Source organism: Acyrthosiphon pisum, chromosome A1, assembly GCF_005508785.2.
Source record: "Acyrthosiphon pisum isolate AL4f chromosome A1, pea_aphid_22Mar2018_4r6ur, whole genome shotgun sequence".
Classification (NCBI taxonomy): Eukaryota; Metazoa; Arthropoda; class Insecta; order Hemiptera; family Aphididae; genus Acyrthosiphon; species Acyrthosiphon pisum.
In genome coordinates this window covers 62,290,681-62,312,131 of record NC_042494.1, presented here as the reverse complement: position 1 = coordinate 62,312,131, position 21,451 = coordinate 62,290,681, and the positions used below count along the sequence as shown (strand labels likewise).

At 29.3% G+C, this 21,451-nt stretch overlaps 1 protein-coding gene across 2 annotated transcripts in view; it reads left to right on the top strand.

The window, feature by feature from the left end:
• The first annotated feature begins 3,290 nt into the window (after positions 1-3,290).
• LOC100162117 (Kv channel-interacting protein 2) overlaps positions 3,291-21,451 on the top strand; it is a 142,251-nt gene continuing 124,090 nt past the window's right edge. The window contains exons 1-2 of one of the 2 annotated variants that reach the window (XM_029487358.1): positions 3,291-4,564; positions 7,730-7,884. In XM_029487358.1, coding sequence (XP_029343218.1) covers positions 7,860-7,884 — 25 coding nt within the window. In that variant the 5' untranslated portion in view covers positions 3,291-4,564; positions 7,730-7,859. Of the gene's footprint in view, positions 4,565-7,437; positions 7,885-21,451 lie in introns of those variants that run through there. The other variant, XM_029487359.1, reaches the window with a different exon arrangement.

Genomic DNA, 21,451 nt, shown 5'->3' with positions numbered 1-21,451 from the left:
GGTTCATCATTATTTCTCAATAATTAATTGAGATACAATTTTTATGTAAGTGTTTTTTGATTTGAAAAGTCACTGAAAATTTAAAAATGTATAATAATATTATGTACTATAATTATTAATATACCTATACATGTTTAGACGATTATAATTCGTAGAAATACGTAATGAATATAAAACCTTTGCGTCATATTACGTTTAGCATTTTCAAAAAAATCTTGGAACACCCCGGTGTTCAACAGTTGAAGATTTCTTATGCTCCAATCGAGTAAAAAGGTATATCTTGTTCACCCGGGGGTTTATGTTCAAAAAATGTCAGTCGAAATATAATGTGCTCAAACTTGTAACATTTCGTAGTGCATTAAATGTGTTAACTGAAAATTATATTTTATTGTGTCTTATCTATGATGTTTCAAAACTATTTCATAAGAGTATAGGTACAATGTATGTGGTCCTGTATATTACAATTTGTTTAACGTAACATGAAGATTCGGCCCATATGTAGAGATTAATCTAAAATGTAAAACGGTCAAAAAGTTTCTTACAATAATTTATTTTTTCGGATTCCATTAAACTAAAAGTCAGTTATTATTTTCGTACACAGTCGTACAGTTTATTTCTCCCATAGATATTAAAGAATGGATAGGCCATTTACGGGAACGAACATGAACATTTGTTGAGGTTATAGAGGTCTTATCACAAATAGATATATGTATAATTATTGTATATAATTTATGATAAGACCTCTGTCAGAATGAGAAGCAATGATAAAAAACAGTCTTTCTCTCTTCCCCATTCCGGCCCCATGACCCTCTATTTTGTTAATATAGCCATGGCCTATCCATTCTTTAATATCTATGATTTCTCCTATGAACCAAACTAAATATTGTTTTGTTATTTTTGATATTTATACCATAGAGTAAAGAATATACTGATTTATACTGCTTTATTAATAGGTACTTAACTAATAAAATATGAGAGCAATAATATTGTCAATGACGTGATTTCTGATTAGAATTTATTTCAACAAGATGTACAAGTATAATACCATAATTATATTTTAATGTGATATTGTATACGTGGGTTCCTTATCATATTTCTGTTTGACAATAAAATTTACTTTCGTATTATATTGATTGCTTTAAATATATCTATATAGATATAGAGGTAAAAGTAAGTTAAATTAAATTTCAAATTTTCAAATTACAATGAAAATACAATATATTTAACAACTATATTATATTTATCAAAATGGTAAATTCTCACCGGTTAAATATTATGATTCGATATTAATTATGTGCATAACAAAATAGCTCACTAGCTGTAATAATTATAATGATTACCATGTAACTGGCACCTTTAAATTCTACAATAACAATTTTATCAACTACCTATGTTTCTTTTGTGTGCCTAAATATATTCTAATGGTAGTAAATGTCTGCTTTTAGAGTGTATGTTATTATGTAATCTTAATTTTTCCGTTACCATTTAAACGACCTGGAAAATGTTTGGTTTTCAATCATAATTGATGGACAAAAATATAGGACGTAAGAACCGAGATATTTTCTGGTGTTTCAAATATTTAATAATAACAGGAAATCGGAAGAGCTCAAAAAAAAATAGCCGCATTTCACTTGACCGAGAATTACTCACCTTACAGGATTTACAGTGATAATATATAATATATATTATAAACATATTCTACAACGGCAGTGGCTGTGTTCAACGTTAAATGTAGTACCTACCTATTATATCTGAGTGACCAATTTTATATTTTTGCCAAATATGAGGAGTAGAGAGGAGTGTGGGATGATACACCGGGATCGAATCGATTAGACGATAAATGCAGTTTCAATGAAATCGTAAGCTCAGAGTTGTTGATGGGTCAAAAAAAGAAACATTCTATAAAATCAGTGAGCTGGTCGTTTAGCCTAATTTTGCAGTAGTTGTTGAAACACAGAAAAAACGGTAGTTTACAGTAGTAAACCTATAAATGTACTTATTATTAGTTGTATAATATATTATATATATATAAATGACGACATAATGGATTAGTCAATACGGATGTTAATATTTTATCGTGTGCGTTCAAACAGTTTATGTAAATGCGTTTAAACGAAAATATAATCTTTTTAAAACAAATATTATACTCAAATTATATGTACCTATAATACATATTATTATTTTTTCCATTATATTATATTAATATATAAAATAAGATAAAAACTCTATACAAAACAAACATTTCCGCCCTCGTTGGCTTTTGGGCTTCGGAGAATTATTATTCCCTTTGTAAATGTGAAATACGGCCGCGGTTACAATTCCTTGCACAACAAAGTGCATTGTAGATTTGCAACCATTGTGGTAATTATTTGGGTGATCAACTCGATGCATTTAACTAGTAGGTACCTTGTACTTAACATAATATTAACAATTTAATGTACATTTTGTACCATTTTTGGATTCTAATTTACTAATAATTTATTATTTCACATCAGATTTGATTACTCTGTAAAGTAATGAATGTTTTATAACTATATAGTGTATTATATATAAATTGTATATGATAAATAAAAATCTAGTAATGGTATACAAGGGACTTGATTAATGAATCATATAATTTAAATTTGATTTTATTGTGAAAGTATAAGTAGTAATTATAATATATGATATTTACAGCATAACTAAATTATGTATGCCTTTAAAAAGAAAATATTAATTAAAATAATAAATAAAGCAATAGCAAAAGTAAATTTATTAGTAATTATTAATTTTACTTAAGTATATTAATATGATGGATCAGAGTCGTAGATTTAACTTTTCGGAATCTTTTAACACTGAGTAGTATACTAAGGATATTTTAAATTAATTTTAAAAAGCCCGTGAATGTTTTAAATAAAATAATATTATAAGAGTAATGTATTAGAATAGACAACAATTTAACCATTGTCAATGTATATTATCAAATTATAAATAATACAAAATATTTCGTGTTTTTTATTATAGAATTACCGATAATCATTTATGACAAAAATATATCATAAAATTAAGTAAATTAATTATTTGTTTATTAGATTATATAATATTTTTAAAACACAGTTCATTTAGGTATGTAGTAAAAAGGGAAAATGTTATTAAATACTCTTTCACTTTAAGATTAACTAGATGTTATTCTTATTATTTTAAATTATTAATCACATTAATAAACAATATTATTATCTCAAAAAACGAAATCTAATAGTTTTTATTTTCGATGTTTTTTCTGTATAAAATAAATATTTTAAATTAGGTACAATCGTATCACCGAGACGTATTTTATTGTATTAAAATACCATATGTATTAAAATGATATGTACGACTACAATAAATCATTAGGCACATTTAACTCCATAATATTCGCTCCGATGTTGATTTTGGTCGCCACATACGACTGTTGTACATTGTTACTATCGTGTCTTGTATCGGGTTTTCATTGGTCTGCATATACAAATAGTTAATGTATTACAATATTATGATCTCAGTACCTTTATTGTACCGAGAAACTAATGTGTATGTACTAATACACGCCTGCACGCAATGCACATTTAAATACTTTACATTCTAAGTATATCGTCTTGTCTAAATGTCGTATAACGTGTTGGGAAGCCTAAGCACTGCACGGGAATGAAATCCCTGTACGGTTCAATTGGATACTATGTACAATAATTATTATGTGTTTCGAAACGATATCATACAACTCGAACTTGCTCACTAGCTCGTAGACGCATTTAATATCGTCAGGCCAGGAAAGCGTCCGTATGGTAAAAATATATATATATAAGGTCTGGCGGGCGCTTATCGCGATATCGAAGCTAATAACCGTTTCCGAAAAAAATACGATCGCGGTCGTATTATTATTACACGCATCGCTTCTTGGTATTATACATCGCGATCTCCCGAAAAACAGCCGTTTCGTATTTTCGACTCGGAGGGCCCCTTACCATAATAATGCGTTTTCGTCGGACCACGGACGACATACAGATCGGTTCATATACCGCGGTTAGACGACGACAGCGGTGCAATGTACACACACGGACCGCGTTCGTGGCGTACCGCCGGGGCTCGGTCGCGGCCGTCATCGCCCGTCACGGCCGAGCGGGACGGGACAAGCTCGTCGTCGTCGTCGACGACGCCTAAGTCCAGCCAGTTTGCGCGCTCGCATCTCGTTGTCTTGGACGCGCACCGTGTCGTCGAGCCCGCAACGCCGCCGCGACGTATTCGGTCCGTTTTTCCGTTTCGTCCGAAAAAAAACATTAATTTTATTTTTCGTTCCGTCGAAATCCATGCCAGCCGCAACCGCGTCGTGTACAGCGACGTTATTTTTCGTAGTAACATAATTTATTTTTTTTATTAATTTTCACACCTCTCTCTATCCCTGCCTCCCCCTGACCATACCCAACAAAACGTTTTCAGTTTAACTATTATTAGGGGAAAAAAAATAACGAAGTCTCCTAAAATGTTTGCCGCACAATTATTGTTCACGCCGGCACACGTGCCGCCGCTGCAACTTTCGTACCGACATCTCTAGGTAAACCTTAGTGATAATAATACATCAATAATAATTTTAAAAAAAACATAAATCTATTATAGACATCCATGTATGATCAACATCTGTGTAATCATAATACATATATAGGTACACTTTATATTATGGCAGTCCCCATCGGAATAGTGCGACGTTTTTACGACGTAATAATATCTCGTTAAGAAACATTTATAAATAGCGCGTTAGAATTTTTTGCACGGTACAACATCATAATATTATCAGATGATAATTGGTTTCTAAGTACGGGAAAATGCATTTTTTTCAACTTTTTTACACTAAACATTAATCTTTTAAAATCTGTACCGATTAAGTATGCTACAATATACACGGTTTTCCTCCAAAATAATTATCATAAAAAAAAAATCATCGAGACCTAAGTATAACGAGGATAAATTAGTTAGGGTAGAGTACCTATCTACCTTAATACCTAATGCATTTTTTATATAAAAACCTGTGTACGTTCCGTTTTCTAAAATTAATTTTAGATTTTTTTTTATGGTTCATGATGTTCTTAAAAATCGTATTTTGCTTTGAAGTATTTATAATTTGTGTGCATATATTATATTTGATTTTTTTAAGAAATATTAATAATATTTAGGTGATTCTAGGAATTTAAATTACATTTTAATATTCAACTAAGATGGATTTTAAATAATTGAAACACGCATACAATATTTATACTATAGTAGATTGTAATAACTTGCATTATTATCTTTTAAATTATTGACTGTAGTATTAATGATATTAAAAAAAAAACTCGAATGCTTTTAGATATATTTATATTTTATAGTATACTCTTATATGTTTAAATAAATCTGAAACAAAATTTAATTTATTGAAACAAAATATGACATAATTTTTAAAATCAGTTGTAGGTACTAATAAAACTAAGTTGGTATTTTTTTTTATATATTTTGTTCTACATTAATGGCTGACAAGTGACAACGTTGAACATCATTTACGTAAAATAGTACTTTTTAATTTTTACTCAATACGACTTATAGTTACAGAAACTTTATAATAAAGCTACAGCATCATGACTTTTAAAGTATTCTAATAATTGCATTCAAATAAAAGTATTTGAATACCTTTTACCTTAAAAATTATTTTGAATATAATTTGGTATATTATTCAAATGAGTATCATAAAATAATTTGTTGATGTTTGTATTAAAATTAAATTAATTTTATTGTTTTTAGATTTGAATTATATAAGTACAATTAGATTCCAATTTATATTTAAAACAGTACTTGACCAAAATATTATTAATAGGTAATTCAAACTTAAAAATCTACTATGTACGTTGATGGAATATTTTTTGATTTTTTACAAACATTTGTATTGTCACTTATAACTTCTTAATATTGGATATTTTTTTATCGTTTTTTTTTTTTATAACTATGTCTACTGAAGTTGTATAGAGAGGTGTTCACCAACTAGGTATCTACCGTTACAAAATTATGATGATTTGTATTTTATAGTGAACCTATATAGGTACCAGTACCTATCATGTATAATATGGAGAGAGAGTTGTTGAAATATACCAGGTTTATTTGTATAATTCCCCCAAGAGATTATTCCATCGTAGTTACACACCAAAATAAAAACACTGTTGGTTTTAATGTATTTTAAAAGTTTCACGGTTTCTACAGAGACTTGAGCCTAATGTTCTTTTAATATTCCAAAATTGTAAATGCCCCGGTGACGTTAGGTTCATTAACATGAGGTATCTTTAACGCAGGAAACGTTCGAATGTTGAACATTTGTTCTTCGTTAATTATTACCTACCTACCTAGTTTGCTGAAATATTAAATACTATTTATATTAGTGGTACACTGAAATTTAAAATGTTCATATAAAGTGAGTTCCTTGACTCTTTTCCAGGTACCTCCACTGTGAGGGTGGCAAAGTTTTTGTAAACCTTACTAATTAATTTCAAAGGATACCCTTAAAAAATATAATAAGTACATATATTACACACGTGTATGGTCGTTGTGGACCGTATAACAAACATTAAAAAAAAGAAAACAACACAAAAACAGAGCCTGTTTTGTTTGGTATTTACTTTTTAACTACATACCGCCTATATGAATGTATTTTAAACTCAAAACCATTATAACAACAAAAGATATCGGTCAAATGCCTCTTAATGATTAAAATATAAATTATTCTTAGTACTTAGTCAGTGCACAGACAGTATATTTATATAAGATTTTAACGTCCCTCTATAATAGACAGGTTTGGGAAACCAGCAGAGTGGAAATTGATTGTAGGCGTGATATTGTTGTGTCGGGATTTTTTTAGTATTTCGAAATTAGAATGCATGTTAAATGTGGCGATGTTACCGGGACCCCCAATTTATGGATGGTTTCCGGAAACCTTCTGCAAGGTACATTTGACATACTCATGCTGGACCCGATTGCCTATACAATTGTACTATAGAAAAAAACTCAAGAAAATAACCATTTCTGTACCATTATTTTTCCTCACCCATATAAATTATTGGCACGTACTCTAATACGGGCAATCCCGGTTTTGTGTCTAACGAATAGTGGGTGAAACCTAAATCCATTGAAACTGTTCCATGTTTAATTTTTTTTTTTAATTCATACTAACAATGTAATATGTTACACTAAATCTATATATTATATTATATGGGATTAACACCACTATTTTTCGCTTTTTTCACATTTATTCAAAATTTAGGAATTTAGGAATGTTTAAAAGTATACTTATACCTAATTAACGACCATATTATTTTAAAATACTTTAGTAATTTATATCCTGTGGCTAACCAAACTTTTTTCAAAAGAAAACCAACCTTCTTTATGCATTTTTAAGGAGATGGTTTATTAATGATTAATAATATATTTACATTAATAAAGAGTGATTTTAACTTTGAACAAAAAATTATTTTATCATCACGTGGTACTCTTTAAATTGTATAAGAAATACAAAAGTAATTGAAAATGTGACCATTAAGTTAAATGATAAAGGGTTAGGTTGCTCGGTGAATCACTATAATATATACAATAGGAAGGTAGACATCGAACCTGTTTATAGATAACACAACGAAACTGCATCTGGAATGATTTTCTCGTCGGGTGGTCGAAATACCGGTCCAATAAAGTTCTTACGGTTTTATAGGGTTTGATTCCGAAGTGATGTGTACAAAGTTTCGGTGAATAAAATACAATGTATATTCGATCGAAAGGATCGAAAATGTGGGATTGGCGGTCTTGAGAAGAACCGAGATTTTCATATTCGCGGCCAAAATATGATGTTTGGGAGCAAAAAGAAAGGTGAGTAATTGTTGATATATCTATTTGTTTTCTACACGGTTTATTATTCCGTATAACAATAATACTATATAATATACGGAACGTGTACGTTGATTGCGCCGAGAATGGATTTTCCGTTGATGAATTTACATTGTTGTAAATTACACGCGAGTAATTTGTAATAGGTAGTGGATTTGACACTGTCATACCGATGTCACACTGCTGTGACTGAAAGCACCGGTGTTTTAATAGGCACACGTCACGACCAAATTGTTAAAAATCGATATTAATATTATAGTAGTAGAGTAAAAAAAAAAAATCAGACTTAGTTGGTTCATTAATTGTAATATATTTTGTGTATACTGTATATATAATATATTGATACATAAACTACGTGATAAATAAAAACAGTCTGAATATCATATGATTACATGTTTAGTGACTGTCTAGTGTTATATATTCAATTAGATCATATTATATATATTCATCGTTATAATATCATCTCAAACGTGAATACGATGCATTGCTCTTTAGATATCCGACGTACGATTATCTATGAAATATATATCACCATCGTACTGATGTGTAGATGATAAAATGTTGAACCAGCACAACAAATATTTATGTATTTAATCAATACTTACAAAGTAATTTAATCAATTACAAATTAAATAAATATAATATATATGTATATACACATCTGTTTTCTAATCTATATACATAGTTACAATTTTGAATAATATATTTCTATATTTTCTTGTATATCTTACAGTAATTTAATTTAAATTCATTAGTTATGCTTAAAGTTCTACGTGCGTAGTGTTTGAATTATTGGACAGGTATATTTTGTCGTAATAAACTAAAAGCAAAATCACATTTCCTCACGCTTCACGATAGCATCTATGTTTAATGAACTCAACTTTGTAATCATCTTCATCTGCTTATTTTACGTTAATAGAAGGGTCAACCCATTATAACTGTTTGAGTTGGCGCATGAATAAACTATATATTATTATATATAATACCCTGGTGAAATGTTAGCCTAACGTTTCAATAATTTAAAAAAAAAATTAATCACATAATCGCAGTTAGCAGTTACAATATAAGCAGAATCCTGCGATTTATTTCCATATATTTTAAGGACGCATAAAGTTAATTTTTCGATTATACGCATGTAATTTTTATACTACCATTCTTTGCTTCATTTGCATTTAATTCGTTTATGATGTAAATGTCGTTTTTACGTTTTCTATGCCATTTAGTAATTTTAGATTTATTATGTGTCAAGGAGCGCCATCAAAAATACGGAGTGAAGTGTTTTTAAAAGCCTCTATTCAAAGATTAACAAGGTTTGAGATATGAACGCGTTCAACTAAAATTGCCTTCTAAAGGTTTTTTTGGTATAAACATAACTTTGAGAATAGGGTTCATAACTTTTAGTTGTAAAAAATATTATTCTACTGTAAGGCGTTCCCGACGATGATAATATTATTTTTCAAAGAAACAACTTTTTTTATCAAAATATTATAAAAAGCGGTCACAGCGTGTTGTTTTGTCTGAATAGATTCTTTCTTATCTTCTGATTCAAGAAAGTTGATTTGGTTGTGTGTGTGTTTTTTTTTTTTTTTTTAAGGACGATTATCGGCATCATAGTATTGTATTGCGCTAAAAACTGTTTCTCCATTATCCTGCAACTTATAATAGAGTTTTAGTACAAATATTATTTATAATTTACGACATTAAATGGCGCACTCCAAGTTTTTTATATGTAGGGTATGTATTTTTTGTAATTAAGATTTAATTCTGCGACTAATTAATTTGATCATTCGATTTAACGTTGTAGACAACTGGAAAAGTTTGAATGAATTTAACACACTGTTTAGTTATCACGTTACGGAAAAGTTTATCTGTTATGTATTGAATAGGTTCATATTACAAAATGCCATTATTGATGGTCGAAAAAAAATTATGTCAATTATGTGTATCCTCCTTCGAAGAATTGGTTATGAATACGCCCCGCCGATGTTTTGGCAATGTCATTGTATTGAGTATGATAATATTAGCTATTTGAAGGCACAACATAATATTATATATTTATTTCTTTCACAGTTAACTCTGAGTGTTTTACATTACATATCTCATTTATATTAGATATTCATTCAATTTTTTTCTTATCAGCCTATAAAATATAGGCTAGGAACTTAAAAGTTAAAACTAATAGACTTATAGATCTATGAAACACACATTTAAGCATACAGATATGCACTAAAAAATAATTCATAAGAAAATACCAAAATATGCACTGAGACTTCACAATATTAATATGTATGAAGATATTCCGTAGGCAAAAAATAAGGTGCTCTCTAAATATAATTATTTTTTAAATTAATTAATGAAACTTTTATTTAATAACAATTATGAGCAGCGAGGAGCGTGAAGCTTGTCGTGGGAAAAAGTACATTATATTTACACAATATTATTGAAATATACATTTTAATTTTTAAATACAGAATATAAAAAGCACTAAGCATTAGGTTACGAGTAAACATTCTCTAATAAGAAAAATTACGAAAATTACAACTTTTGACTTAGATTTCTTAGTATTAGTACATATTAAAATATTATAGTTGTATCACAAATTGTATTTTTTATATTCTATATAATAATAAAACAGTCTAGTCGAAGATATTATTTACCTGTCTGAATATAGTATTGTACATTTGTACAGGCTTCATTTTGACCTTCAAACATAACTTAAACTATTAACTCAATGTATCTATTTTATTTCTTATATTTATATACCAGCCCAAAACTTATACATACATTGCCTTTTATTAATTTCTATGTTTTCATTAGATGTATATTATTGTCTGTAAGCATACAACGCACTGTATCAAGTTCTCCAAACAATAGTATTTTTATATAGTTATGAGTAACAGTACCTAAATTCTTGAGTTGATAACTTATACAAATAACTTAAAACTTGTAAATATGTCATCTAATTTAATTCATTATAATATGGTGTATGTTGTTTTGACATAAATATTGGATTAACGCATTAATTTCTTACAAAATAATTTAAAAAAAGCAATATTCAACATAATTCAAAAATTAAGATCCCGTGTATACTTGATATGTGTATTTTTATTTCATCGTTAATGTTCTATTAATCCAATATTGATTATAATATGTATTAACTATTAATGTATTCGACATTTTGACCATCAATTACTTTTATTATCACTGCGTCGTATTTTAACGTTTATAAGTTACCCACCTATCGTAGAATTGGTAATTTATAATAATAATTGAAATCAGTAGATACATATGTATCTTTAAATTAGTATAAGTTTGTATTGTTGCCTATATTGACGAATTAACACCAAAGGCAAGTGTTATAGGTACCTAGTTTTAGTATTGATATCTAGGTACCTTTTTTTTTTTTTTTTTTGGTAATGCACCACTACATGGAAGACGCACGTTTATCACATTACTTGACCCCCATGCAGTATCGTTTATTTATAGTTTACATCGTTTATTCCGGCTCGCATGAATCGCAGTTTGTACATGCAAATGTACATACCGCGGGCTCCATGATGCCTTACACAGTTTACGTTTTTTACATTATTTTTACGTTTTTTACATTATTTTTACGTTTTTTACATTATTTTTACGTTTTTTACATTATTGATATCTAGGTACCTATTGATTTGATTTATAACGTTATTCGTTCTATTATTAATTATATACCGGTCACACCCACTTTTTGACGAATGCGTGAGGTGTACACAAGTGGCCAATAACAAAATAGTAAATACCGAATCTATTAAACTGGTTTTGATATTTTAAATACCAATCGATTAACCATCGAATGTTTGTCATGTTAATATTAAATATCGGGATAGAAAATCAAAATACTGTAATAATATTACTAATAAATATGGAACAATAATATTATTATCACAATGTTTGTAATATTGTTAGCTTAATTTTTAATATTAAATTAAGTACTATACTATTTACAAATGTAAGTTCACCTCATTATTTTCTAAGCCTATAATATTCATTAATATATTTTATATTTCGACTGCTACTCGAACATAGATTTAATTTGTTGCTAATAATTATACATAATATGCAAATGTTTTAACAATGGTCATTTTAGTATAATAATAAGAAGAATGAAGATAATAACGAATGACACAATACATTTTATTAAACTTACTTACTCAAGAAGTATCAGTCTATAGTAGATTTTCCAATTATGGATTCGCGAAAATGTGTAAAACTACTTCTCATATCATATAGAAAAATAGAAATATTTTTGAATTTAACTTTATTATATTCTAGAAGGTGTACATCTATAAATGTGACGAATAAATAAGTAAAGTTGCTCTTTTGTTGAGAAATAATACTGGTATAAGGAAATGTTTTGAAAACGATTTATGACGTATTCTAACGGACACAGACAAGTGTTTGGGGAAAAGATCTTTTGAAGGAAACGAATTATATTAAGAAAAACACGAAAGAAAAAATAAAGCTTTGCGAAAATATTTTCATTTGTATACCCACTTATATGTTTAAAGCCTTAGGATATATTTTTAAATATAAAAAAACATATTTGTAAAATGTTATTCGAAGTTTTTTTTATTTTTCTACAATAAATGAAATTGAAATGTTGGGCTAAATAACAAACTTACTTATTAGAATAACAATTTAAAATTTATTTATATATTAATATGATGTAATTTAATGATAAATTATTGAAAATCTTAAGTCTATACATTTTTTTTATAGAATTAAATATAAAAATTATTCATCAAAATGATTGTACCTAATTGTAATAATTCAATTTGTGTATTTTTATTGCAATGCTAAATAACAAAAAAGGTTTTGTGGTACGCAAAAGCAAAATACAAAATTTGATTTATTCCAATTTGTTTTTATTTATAATTTTCTAAAACAATACTTTCAAGTCATGGATTATGATTTTGTTTTACATTCTGTTACATTTAAAAGTATAATCGATATTTTCATCATTATCAAAAATTATTGTGAAGTGAGAAGTGTTTTCACGTTATTCAAATAACTTATTAATATAATTCTAAATAATTATCTTAATATATGCCAGAGGTATCGTCTTTTAGCCCCCTTAGTTGGATCTCCCTTATTTATTTTGTCTTTTTACTTCAAAAGTCACATCAAATAATAATAATATAACATCACAATAAAAATATTATTTATATTAAATAAGAGCTTTCTCAATTTAAAATATTATTTTTTTTCTGTATTTTTTTTTTTGCAGATCTTTATAACACTGGAGTTAATAATGTGTATGTAGGAATATTGTAGTCGACTATATTACATGCATCGATTATTATTTTGTTATTTTCGAACATTTAAACTTTTACCATAAAAATATGTAAATATAATCCCACAAATATTATTATCTTATGATTATATTTTTACTTAGCGCTTGAGAACGTACACTATGGTTTTTGAATATATTATTATCTTTTTACGATGGTCTGACCCACTTACACAGTTTACAAGATTGGTATCGAAGAGTGGTACGATAAAAATAATAAATAAAAAAAAGCATACCATTTAGCCGTTGGGGAATGTATGAATAAGGGAAACCCGTTCGGGGCATCAACAATGTCCCAAGGTAATGTGTGTTCGGAAAATTTACACTTTAACAGATATTATGTGGCTAGATAGGCATACGACTAGTAAAATATATACGATTGATGTGGCCCAACGGTAACGGCTTAACATAAAGTGAAATTTCGCATTCGAAATGTATAAAGTTAACATATGAATGGTTATACCCAACAGATAAAACGGGTATACGGTGAATGTTAGAGTGAACCTTTATATTATAGGTACCTTTTATATTACAATAATTGAATTACCAACATTTTGAGTACATTGATGTATACATAATATTATAATACGGACCTCCATAAATTATTATTTATGTATAATATAGTCAGTTAGGAAATTCAATTCAGCAAATAAAATCTAAATATAATGTGGCTTTAAATTTAAAGCATACAATTAACATTTTTATTATTTTTTAAATATATCAAAATAAATAATCTTAATTTAGCTTGATACGATATTATCTATTGTGTGTAGACAATATTATTAGATATTATGAAAGACCTGTAAATTATAAATTGTTATTCTCAATAAAGGTCTAAATCACTCAAAGTCTTATAATAAACAATTCTTATATATAATTTATTTATTTATTATTATGGTAAAAGAGAGAAAAGTAATATAATAATGAAAGCAATATTCATAAATTAAAAAAATGTGTTTTATATTTTTCAAAAAGTCAGAAAACCCGAAAAAAATAATAGCCCGGTTCCGAACTGTCATTATATTGCAATAATAAATCACTTTGAAATTAAACTTCATAAATCTCTACACGTTTTTTGAGTGGCCTATTAAGAGAACGTGATACCGACAACCTCATGGGCTTTTTATTATATTTTAATTTTTAAGCGAGCTATGAGTATTTTAAAATTGTAAATTGTTTATAGATCTCAAAGTACTCAAAACTAGTTTAAAAATTAAAATATTAAAAAAATCACATGAGGTTGCCTAGATAATAATCTTACCTTTAAATTTTATAAGAGGTCTTATATTATTACGTAAGAGCTACACGTGTTCTGCTTTGCGTAGAATTTGTTATGTTAGGCACTTGAAAGACGGAGACAACACATGCGGGTATTACCGTCCTCTTTATTAGTATCTCAACTATATTTTATCAAAAAATTAAATACACGCAGTTAGTGTTTGATGTCTGATATTATCCTTTTATGATGGGAAAAGGGTGACATATGACATTGTCGACAGTATAGTATGTACCTACAACTATACTTCTGTTTTTCGGTCGATACCGGGCGTTTCCGGTTGTAGACTTCCGGACTGTCAGGAGGATCGACGACGAATAAAACTTTACGCGTATAGGTGCGTAGTGTGTACGTGTCGGAGATACGCTGACACTTGTTCGGATTCGTGATTCGGTGAATTGGAAATCAGTATTTTAGGTTAAACGAAAACGGTGTATATATATTATGAAGAAAAAATATAATATATATATATTATATATGTTACATTTCCATACCCGCCAAGGTATATTATACACGCGGTGGCTTCTGCGGGTACCGGAAATAGAAAACGACGGATGAATAATTTGCCGACGAGCCGCGCCCCGCCGGAATAAGAATCGCCGAGGGTTGTTTAGGAAGGTGTTACGCCGAATGCCGATGGTTATTACCTCGCCAGCATACGCATCTAAACGATTATTATATACATGAGTACCTGCGATAAATAACAATAATAATATTCTTTGAAACGACCTAGATGATTTCGTACGGAAACTGACTAGAAAAATTAACCCTCGACGAGTGTGGCAACCGGGCACGCGATTCGGTTCGTTTCAAACCTTTGCTCTCTGAATTTTTACGCAATATTAATATGCTTTGCTGGTTATTATGTCATATTATTATATACATATTGTATAATCGATTCCACGCGTTTCCGTTCTGCTCCCGCCGTTTCCTCATCAGCGCACAAAACGTATTTGTTCGGCAATCACCGGATTATAATCGCGTTTCTATTCGTTTTATTATTTTCCAAATGGAATGATTAAGACGAGTTAATAACTTATTATGATTATTTTGTACTATCTAATATTGTAGTATAATACTGTGTTTCGTTCATATCGCATTTTAATTTTATACCTCTGACTACTGCAGTGGCTGTTATTTTTTTTATACCAACGACTAAAAAATGTACCACGTAGAAATTTTAAGTTTTAAGTTTTTCGTTTTACAGTGTATTTATTGTTGCTGTGTACGAACAATGAAATTACAAAGCTGATGGGAGCCTTTATCAATTCGTTAATATTTCGTAGCAGCAATATTTTGCATACACGTGAGATTTTCGTTGATGGGCGATGTGACCGCAAGTGGCCGTGGCTGTAATCGCTATAGTAACTTTATAATACTATTATAATGTATGTTTTCGGCGAGCCGTGCGTTTTATGGTTTTCATTAATATTCCGGAACAATAAAATTTCCATAACTGACATCGTAAACGTTCCGTAATTTTAAACATTTCCAGTCACAGCTTGTTTATTGGGGTGTACAGTTATCGTACTCGGTACGTTACACTTGTGCGGAAAACCGATCAAACGATAATTGTGTATACTATACGCCATGAGTAACAATATAAATATTATTATTCCGCTCGGGGACACGACGACGATCACTTAATATCATCTCTTTTTCTCTCTCCATTCTCTCTCTCTTAATATATAATATTATATACCTCGTTACTTTAAAACCCTGCACCGCAATCACGTTACCTACATATTATTACGATTTCGAGGCCCCTATAGATGACCTATTACACCGGATTAGACTTTCGCCCTACTTTCAATTTTACGGTTGGTAAGACTATACAACGTATAATGATAATAACAATAACAACGGTGTTCACGACCCTTAGGACGTATCGTATAATGTGCTGACAGATGTTCGCATGAATTGCCTATTATATCCCTTAAATGCTTTGTATTTTTCATCTCATTGCACTTTTATATATTCTCTCATACTTGCAACATTTACTCTTCTTCTTCCCTAAACGGGTGTATTACACGTATATATAATATATAATATACGTAGGTATACTATGTGTAGGTATATAATAGTGAACGATCATAACATTTTAACGAGTTGTTTACATTTCAGCGCAGAAAATTATTATAGAAAACCGTTTAGAGGAAACGTCGCTGTTTACCGACCACAACCGATTAGAAATTTATATTTATCGTTTCTTCGTAATCTCCAATACTCCTAGCGATACATTACATCGATGTATCTTTGAAACCTCAACACTTACTCTGGTGCATAGGTACGCTATTATGTGTTTCATAATATGATTCGTTTTCGATTAATCTGGTATCACAAGTAGATATATCCTAAGACCATGTTTATGAAAGTTTGAACAAGTGCACGGCCGTTATGGATATTAAGTAAAATGGGACTGCATTGTTTGAAGTCAAAAACATAATTTATATTCATTTCGTGTGCAAAATTTACTTAAATATAATATATAAAATACAAGTACTTATACAGCTTTACGTAGCATGCATGTCAGAGAATGTTTAGAATATTAATAGTACCTAGGAAGTCTATGGAGTATGGATGTTCGAAGAAATATTTTTAAATTATATTTCTGAATGTGGATAATAACGAGAATATAAAAAGCATGTAAGAACAGTTACCAAGCACCGACTAGATAAAAAAAAATGTGAATTGTATTCAACCCGATCCAGTATACGAAAAAATAAGTTATTGTCTACAAAATGATAACTTGTGCTATACACATCGATAGATAAGATGAGTTTTTTGATAACAATATGCAAACCCATAACCGCTATCGGTTTTACAATTATTGTTAGAATTTAATTTGAATTGAAATACTATTATAGTATTATGCTATATAGGTATTGTAAAAGTACCTACTTAAACGTAGGTAATACAGAATGACTGGAGTTGAATATTAATATTAAAACGGAATGAGGGCCACAACACTTCAACAGACATTTTTTTAACTAGAAACTGCGGAAAATTTGCTATATTAACTAAAAATTATTTGCCGAGAAGTGGACATTCGGGGGGAAATTGGTTTGGTCGCGCCCCGCTCAGAAAAAAAAACTGTCAGACGAATAAAATAAATCTTAATCCTGAAAGGAGTAGCGGCCTTTAGATTAATGATGATTTTTTTCCAGTCTATACAACGAATAAAATATCTACCGTCGAGTCGATAGTGCTCTACCTATGTTGGCGGCGGTGTTGGTGGTGGTAGAGTTGGTGGTGTGGTGGCGGAGTGGTGTCGGCGGTGACGGTGTACCTTTGCAACGACACATCATGTGTAACGGGAATAATGATATTTTCTTCCGTTAAATCGGACTGAAAATATAATTTGAAAAACGCGCATGGCAATACCGGTGATTTTTGCTGATGTAGATTTATATCAAAACGGATACCGTCGAATGGACTCATTAAGGCGTAAAATGTCAAAACTCGGAAGCAAATAAAAAAAACGGGGCAGAAAATTTTCGGTTTTTTCCCTCGTATTTTTCGTTCGTTTTTTTTCTCGTGCGCACGCCATTATTCATCGTAGAAGAAGGGCAGGCGACGACTCCGTTAAGGACGTCAAATTGTCATCGTGACGATAACGGAAAATAAAAAAAGAAAACCCTTTACATAAACGCAAAAACCTATCTGTCAATTTGATTTTGATTCTCCCCACCCGCGGCGATCTTTAACGAGCACACCACCGCGTGTTCGACAAAACAATATATCTTCGAGATTGCATTCTTTCACCACGTTTTTTCGTTCTCACCTCCCACGCGAAGGGCACGTGAAAAGCGGCCAGTGGTTCGATAACGGAGGACCGTCCTCGTACGCTGCTGTCGTTACGCGTATTATTACTACACCGTCCGACCGTCGACCGTCTCCACCAGGACAGGTTAAGAGCACACCAGAGAGGAATTTCGGTACTGAAAACTGAATAATATGTGTAAGCAAGCAATCAATATACCGATAAATGTATGTATGTATATATATAGTTGAAACCGTTTATAATGACACAGATTAAAATGCTAAATGTTTAATACTGTGCTAGATTTGATAATTGGTTATGACGTTATTGTTTCGCACTTTATTTTCTTCCACACGGATGTAATGACTTTTATTTTTGGTGAATTTGGACAAATTGTTTATATTATATATTAATATAATGACCACTTAGCTTACGGCCCATATAATAATCGACGGTCTAGGACAAGAATTAAACAATCAGTGTCAAACTATGTGACTTTTAAAAATACAAGGTCAACAACAAACTTCGAAAAAGTAGAAGCGAAAATACATCACAAATTTTATTTTTTTTTAAAACTGTAACAAATAAAAGTTATATATTTTTTTTAATATATAATGAAATAATAGAATACATAATCCTATCCTCACATGTAACTACCATAGATTTCATCAAAAAAGTGAATCTCAAAAACAAATTATAAGTGTTACACTTTAACACTGTATCTTATATGAGGTATTGTAAACTACATATAATATAATAATGTAAAATATATCTATACAAAAATTTATTGGAAATTTCAAATTAGACAATTTTTTGTAACATAACTTTAATCCCAATGAGTAATGATGACGTGGTTTTTTATTTAATAAAAAAATATAAATATCTAATTTAATTTAATAAATTGTAAGCTAGTTTGTAATAACTTTTTATTCAAATTTCAATAGTCATGCATTTATGACTATCGGCTATTATGACCTCTATTTTTTCTATTCCCCTATTTTGAATTTTCCTTTTTATAATAATCGTCTTCTTGTTTATACATTTAATAGTTTTTTTTAAATATTATATGATTTATGACTATAATAAGAATTACAGGTTATTTTTTTACGGCATTACGATTTTCGGTTTAAATAAAAGCTTTTTGTCTTTAGTAACTTTATCTGTTGTTTCTTTTTTGTCAAAAAAAATATTGAGGCGTGATGACAAGTCACGAGTTTTGTAACTTTTAAACACATTCCGTGATTTTCACATAACAATTTGTCAAGTCATTGGGCTTTGCGATTGAAATTCTGGGTCCGTTGTTAATGACATGCGTAGCTTTACCCTCGAACGACATGGAGAGGTGTGTGGAATTGAACTATTGCGTCCACAAACTGATATGGACGTGAATAATAATTATCATTATAGTAACGGTTATCGATATTAATTGATATTTGACAACAATAATATAGTGAAAATTATATTACCATTCTCTTCATCAACGTAAATATTATATTTGTATAGGTAAATGTATTTATGTGGACCTTAAAGTTCGATACATCATATATTATAACATATAACATTAGCTTCCGATATATTATAGAAAAAATAATATTACATTAACTAGTAAGTTACGTCTTGCTACACAATGCACGTAATCAAAGTCTATACAAACTTGGATAAGCAACGTGAGTTCCGAAGTTTATAGTATTCGCTATTTCAACTTCACGTAACTTTTCAACATTTTATTATAATATACTATTATATAATGCATTAACAACTTACTGACTTAATTATTACTATTTATTTATTATTGTTATTATTTTCTTTCAAAAGGAACCAATAAACTGCTAACGACGGATGAACGTCATTTCACTGTGAATGAGAGAGTTTAACATAATATTATGAGTTTCTTAGTGAGTTAAATTCCAATTTAACTTGTCAGATGTCTCCAATTTATTTACGAGTTAACCGAGTATGCTCGATTCTTATTTCTTAGTATTTTTAGTATTGTTTCTGACGTATTGAGATGCATATAGTTTATTTCCACCAAAAGTATAATTTGTCTCAATTTATTATCTTTAGCTACTTTTTGAATGGAAGCGTGGTTATGGTAGCTCGGTTTATACATATTTGAAGCATCTACAGCGTGATTATTTTATCTTTTATATTTACGTTTTTGTTTCTAGAAATTTTTACGACTTCCGTTTTGCTTAAATCTTCAGAGGGGGTCGATGTTGATGTTGAATTAGAGAGGAAGTTATTTCAAGGTACTCTTATATCTTTGCATTTGATAATAATATACCTATCGTAAATTTCTTTTGTACTATGTTATGCTTTTTTAGAATCGATAATATCATCTAAAGGTTAAAGTTTTTCAACCCATAAAATTACGCGCCTTTTGTTTAATACCTACCTGTATCTTATTTTTTTTTTTGAGAATATCAAAAGTTAAAAGTCTTATTCGTTTTAAATATTCAAAAAGTTTTATTTTTATTAGTATTCTAGGCATTTTTTTTAGTATCTATGTTCCAAATTATATGATTCCCATCATATACTATTAGTAAATGTCCGAAATATTCATAATATTATTTTGTTTGCAGTGGATGGGTTGACAATTTTCATTAATAATTAGTATTTACAATATTTTATCAAATCTCGGTTCGTTTTTAAAAAGTGTTTTAATTTTGTTTATAAAAAAAAGTGGGTAAGTGGATTTCGCTCTGCTGTACAGTAGGTTACAAGTGGGTCACTGTATAATGGATGGTATTAAATTTGAATTCAATGATATAATATCATTGTATAAGAAAAACGATTCTGAGCGGAGACGGTATGTCAGTCTAGGTATAAGACATCATATTATATTATAGTCTATAGTATTTAAAAACAATTGACCTATAATAGGTACCTATAATAAATTCCAAATTACTATCTCCGTGATACTATCATAGATTTATAATAGTATACTTTAGAAGTTTCAAGTACCCACGAATAATATTATACAATCACAACAAAATAACTAAAATAGTTATCCTAGGTTTTTAATATGTAATTTCGTCCAAATTTGTACTTAAAATGACTATAAAAATAAACTGTGTAAATGTATTTTTTAGATTTTTTGGTAACAGAATTAATTACTTACGTGCAATCTTGTTTTAATTTTCAATTCTTAGATACAAAAATTGAACATTTGATAAATTTT